Below are 5,908 nucleotides of genomic sequence, written 5' to 3' on the forward strand. Positions count from 1 at the left end.
AAATCTAGGGCACCAGGCTGTATTTAACAGAAAATAAAAATATACTTTCTAGAGAAAGTTGTATTTGAGATGAGGTTGTTGTTCAAGTGAACTGATGAAGTGTTTATTACTTTCAGCCATGGTATGATCCTTGCTCTGAAGAAACTGATAATCTAGGTATCTAAGGACATATTCTTTTTTTTTTTTTTGTATTTTAGGGAAGGATGTAAAGACATATTCTTAATGAAATAAGAGAAAATGGAGAGGCTCTGGGGAGGCTTTCTTGGATAAATGAGAAATATAAGAAGAAAAAAGTAGTAAGATACAAAAATGTTTGCATCTGTCTTCTGGTAAGAAGATACTCTGTAACAAGACTGAGTCATGAGACAATGAAAGCAGCTGTACCCAGGACAAACCAGGAGAGAGTGTAAACAGCTTATGTCTGTCCTATTTTCTCTTTTTCTTTACACATTTTTCTTTTCTTCATTTCTTCTTTTTCTTTTGGGATGAAAACCTTGGCAGACTTGTGAAGGATCAATTAGAGTAGTCAGGAGGAGGTATACAGAAAATTTACTCCACATTGAAGAAAAGGCAAGACTAGAGACAGACAGAGGATAGCCTGAACTTCAGAACCAATATTAGGTCCTTTGGAAAGAATCCCAGTGTATTTCTCACTAGGCTTCTGTAACAAGATGTAAAGACCCTACATGAGAAATTTAGACCATAATGGTTGTCGCTAGACAAATCACCAGCCTTCTTTTTTCAAACTGTGCAAATTAATAGTATTATAGTAAATTAAACTTCCAGGCTATCACTAAATCTTTGTTGCTTTTTTCTTTTCTTTTCTTTTTAAATGAATTTTAGTACAGGGTCTACAGTGTCTCGTTGCATAGATAGGACTTGTAGTGATCCTCCTGTTTTCATCCTCCCAAACTCTGGGATTAAAGGCAAGAACCATCATGCCCAGTCTTGCTTGCTGTCTCAGTGCGCCCTGGGACAGGATGGAACCCCAGCCGCTACGCTCTACTTAAGCAGGTGCTTTAGGCTGCTGAGCTATGTGGCTGTCCATAGTCTTTGCTGCTTTATTCCATAAACAATTGAAACAACTCAAAGTAATATATTCATTTTGAAAGAGTTATCCTAATACCTTAGTTGTATGTGTACATGTAATACAAAATAATCCAGAAAATCAGTATCATATGTTCTATTTTCTGTATTTCTAAAAGGAGAAATCATAGCAAATAAAGTTAAATTTATATATGTATATGTTCTTAAAGTAAAACCAGGTTTATTTTTTGTTTTGGGCTTTTCTTGGGGCTTGTTTCTTTTGCAACTAAGTTTTGCTTTATTTAGATTCTAAAGATGTACCAACATTTTAAAATGTTTTAGAGAAAGGAATTCTAACTTTAAGTGCACTTCATGTTTATATCCCAGAGGAATACTTCCGTGTTAAAGCAATGCATTTTTATTATTTCAAACATAACTTGTTATTATTTCAAATATGGTTAAGGCATAATTTAAACATGGAATTAGATAAATCAATGACACTACAACTAATCATATTGTAGGAAAATACATTCTAGTTCTGATTAATTTATATTTCTTAATTCACTCTCCAAAATAGATTATATTCCTTCTTTGAATATTCAGCAGTAGTGTAATACTCAGAATATATATCCTTGGAAAATTCCATAAAAACCAGAAATATAGCCAAATATAGTCAGTAGTAAGCATGTTAATTTATATTAGTAAGTGCTAAATACTGAGCCAGCTTTAAATTCAATGATTGCTAAAATTGTAGAACTACTTATGTTAGTGATAACAAAAATTAGATAATCTGACTAATAATGAGGTAAAAAACAATGCTGCTTAAAATATTCGGATGTTTAGTAGAATATTGACATATTATAGTACTTTGCTAAGTATAAAAGTTAACTCAACACTTCTTAGAAATTTAACTTTTTCTAAAAAACATAATTAACAATTCTCTTTATCTTCAAAAACCATCAGCCTTTCTAATATCACAAAACAATATTTTACATTACTAGATCTTCCAGCTAAATTTAATTCTAATGACACATACTTTACATTAATTATTAGACAACATAGTTAACAGCCTTCTGTAGACAGAAATCTGAGGCTGGGCACCAACACCAGAGGTTAGGGCACTATTTCCATACAGAGTTTGCCTCAGGAAACAAGTTGATAAGCTCATCCTTTTGTTTGTCATAGGAAGAATGTATGGAGCAAAGCAAAATGTAAGGTCTGGTTTCCACTCTTGCTTTCAATTTGTGCTATGATAAGGCCATCTTCCTTAAAAATAAGGACTGTGTCCTTAGTCTGAAGTTACTTCTAATTTCAGTTATGTTTAAATACCTGTACACAGTATTGGATTTTAATTCCACGGCTACTCCATTCTAACCCTGACAGCTTCCACCTGAAGTTTCCATGTTTCTCCTGGGGCACCAACCTCACTTCAGAAATGAAAGGAAATGGAATGTCTGGACTTAGACATAGGTTGGTCATGAGGCCTGGACAACGAAGAAGACACAGAGAGAATTAGGCATACAAGACAACTCTGAGTTATTTGGAGACAGTGGGGCTTCTGCCAGAATTAACAAACTAAGAAGAGGGTAATCTTGGGGTAAGTAATAAGTAACAAAATGATAATTCATTTTAATTTAAAATTGTTGCTGAATGCTTGCTAACCTTCAGGGAAGAGTTTAGGGATAGGAGTAGGAAGAAATTCAAACTTCAGGAGGGCACAAATGGCCAGATGGTGGCAGGTGCAGCAGAGTTTCTTGATAAAAATTGCAAATACTAATTAAAAAATCTGAGACTAGGTTGTATTTTGAGAGCAAAAATAGAAGTATTTATATGGTAGGGATTTGAAGGTTCTAAGAAAGTAAAGAGGACACTCAAATTAAAAAAAAAAACTTGCTTTAGGAAAGAAAAACTGAAGATAAGGAAAAGTTTCAGTTGTCCACATATAAGGGAGTACACAAGCAGAATAGCTTCTGCTGTCTGGATAGTGGTCACAGAAAAGGGCACCACACAAGAGGGCTGAAGGTGATACTATTATCCATCTTAATGATGGAAGGTATTGTTCATAGAATTCCACTAAGAAAATTTAATAAAGTCACAGAATTTTTAAAAGACTTCTGAATGGTGAGAATCTAGTAGGGCTTAGTAGAATTATTTTATGTTCACATTTCTAAAACACATTCAAAATGGGCTACAATTTTTTATTGGTTCTTTTATTTCTAGATGTTGATAAAAGATATCCAGAAAATAATAAAATTTCATGGTGAAATTGAGAGCAACATTTCTGAACCAATACTTTAATTTTTTTTCTTTGTGATAAACTTGAAAATTTTCTCCTTTTTATCTCTGAGGCTTATCAAAATAAACCCAATCTTTCCCTATGAGTCCTTGCCAAAGCTATCAAACTTTCTGTGTTTTCAATATTCCAAACATTCTCCTGCTCAATAATTTCTAGAGTCACTAAATTATTTCATCATAACTGAGTGAAAAACATTATTTTTTTCTATAGAACAACACATAGATTTAAAGATAACTTCCTTTGAAAATAATATGAATTTCTGTGCTGGCTAGACTTACTTTTTGTTCATTGTGTTTATATAAAAATTTTTCTGTTTTGATAAGACTTTTTCCATCAATTTACATGATTTTACACTAGATTTCTGTAGATATGATACTATAAATATAACAAAGAAAAGAATTAATATTAATAAAGCACCTCAAGAAAAATATTTGAATAATTTTAATATTATTTTGGTTTTTATTGACATTGCCATACATTTGATTGTATATTTATCTCATGAGTAACGTTTCCTCAGGATCAAGTTTGAAACATTTTAGAACACTAGTGATTATTTTAGACCGCACTGTATTTTAAAGAAGACAGAAAAAAGATTAGAAATGTATTTTCTAAAATTATTGTTAATCTGTCTATATCTGCATTTTCCCACTGTTTCACAGTAAGACCAAATTGCTTGTGATCATTTTCTCTAGCATCAAAATCTACATTAGCTTTTGGATCTTCTATCTCTGGTGGAACCACCACCAAGATGCAGATTTTCGTGGAAACCCTTATGGGGAAGACCATCATGCTTGAGGTTGAACTTTTAGACACTGTAGAAAATGTAAAGGCTGAGATCCAGGATAAGGAGGGAATTCCCGTTCAGCAAAGGCTGGTCTTTGCTGGTAAGCAACTGGAAGATGGATGTACCTTGTCTTATTACAACATTCAAAGGGAGTCTTCCCTTCATCTTGTGTTGAGACTCTGTGGTGGTGCTAAGAAAAGGAAGAACTCTTATACCACTGCCAAGAAGAATAAGCATAAGAGAAAGAAGGTCAAGTCGGCTGTCCTAAAATACTATAAGGTGGATGAAAATGGAAAAGTTAATCATCTTCGTCGAGAGCGCCCTGCAGATGAATGTGGTGTGGGAGTTTCTATGACCAGCCACTTTGACAGACATTATTGTGGCAAGTGTTGTCTGACTTACCACTTCAACAAACCAGAAGACAAGTAATTATGAGTTAATAAGAACTTCAGCTAACATAAAAACATACATTAATAAAATAGAAATTATTCATTAAATTATATTTTTATACTTTCTAGAAAAGTAATATGTTTAAATAATATGATAATTTGTTTCAAACCTATTGAAATAAATTTATTTAAAAACACTTAACACCTTAACATCTTTGCAAATTAGACAGAACTGAAAATGGTTTTATTCATATGTACTTTCTAAAGAGAAACTGTCTACTATATCTATCAGTTATTGACCTATTGAGGAAAAGTGGAGCTATTCTAATAGATTGCATAACTGTGTTTCATTGAGATCTATGTAATTCAATAAGGTGTATGTGTAAAATTCAGTTTTGTAATGCTAAATATAAGATCATTGCAAATGTCTTACAAATATTTGTAAAACAACTCAGCTGTCTAATAGTCACTAAAATAGTGTATATCTTATATTCAGTCCAATTTATTCATTAACATTACTTTAAATATATATAGAAAACTGTAACAAAATTACATTGGGTTCTGACAAGATTATAGACTACAAAAGGAAATTTATGATCACCTGTCATAGCACAGGCCAATTCAAAACTTCAAATGCTCTGTCTTGTAAAAGTTTTACTTTAAGCCATCTATACCCTTCCTAGTTGCCATACTTGTGGCCAAAATTTTCAGAACAGATTTAATAATCCTTTGTAAGCTTTGTGTGTGTAGAGTCTATGCTGGCTGTTTTAAATGTGCCAAACTTTCCAAAACTTCAGCTTTTAGTTAAGACTTTTTCTTCTCTCTTTCATCTTCCTCACAGAAGATTGGAATCAAAGGAAAATGTAATTCTTTCCTCTTACCACTGAAAAACACCAAAGTAATATGCCCCCAAACTTTAATCTGGTTTAAAAAAATGCTATTAAGGTAGTGATTTACATTAATTTCAAATATATAAATCTATTCTGAATTTTCCTATTCTTTATAGTACAGGAAGTTTAATATATATTCTTAAATATCTGTGATTGGTTCTAGATAATTTGTTGTAGCTATTTCAATCATTGACATACTTTTTCTCATTTTCAATTTTTTCTCTATATTTTTGTCCCACTTTTTAAATCCATGAATGTTTTGGATATATACAACCAAAAATTAAGATTCTAAATTTCTATAGAGCAGTTATAACATTTTTTTCTTTATTTTATAACTTTACTTTTTTTATAAGTGTGTCTTTTATTTCTCCACTATGTTTCAAATTCTTTTAGTTAAGCATTGCAGTTTTACACTGAAATAATATAGCACATGCTATGTAGTTAGAATTGCTCAAATTTATTGAATACACAATTACTCTAGTTGCAGGGACAAACCTATATGGTCGTCGTCATCGTTGTCGTC

General features: G+C 32.0%; 1 protein-coding gene across 1 annotated transcript; it reads left to right on the forward strand.

Moving 5' to 3' along the window:
• Positions 1–4,070: 4,070 nt before the first annotated feature.
• LOC101559915 (ubiquitin-40S ribosomal protein S27a-like) lies at positions 4,071–4,535 on the forward strand. Its single transcript, XM_004629916.1, has one exon. It carries the CDS (start codon positions 4,071–4,073, stop codon positions 4,533–4,535), a length of 465 nt encoding a protein of 154 aa, XP_004629973.1.
• Positions 4,536–5,908: the final 1,373 nt, after the last annotated feature.

Source organism: Octodon degus, unplaced genomic scaffold (assembly GCF_000260255.1).
Source record: "Octodon degus isolate 3935 unplaced genomic scaffold, OctDeg1.0 scaffold00032, whole genome shotgun sequence".
Taxonomy (NCBI): domain Eukaryota; kingdom Metazoa; phylum Chordata; class Mammalia; order Rodentia; family Octodontidae; genus Octodon; species Octodon degus.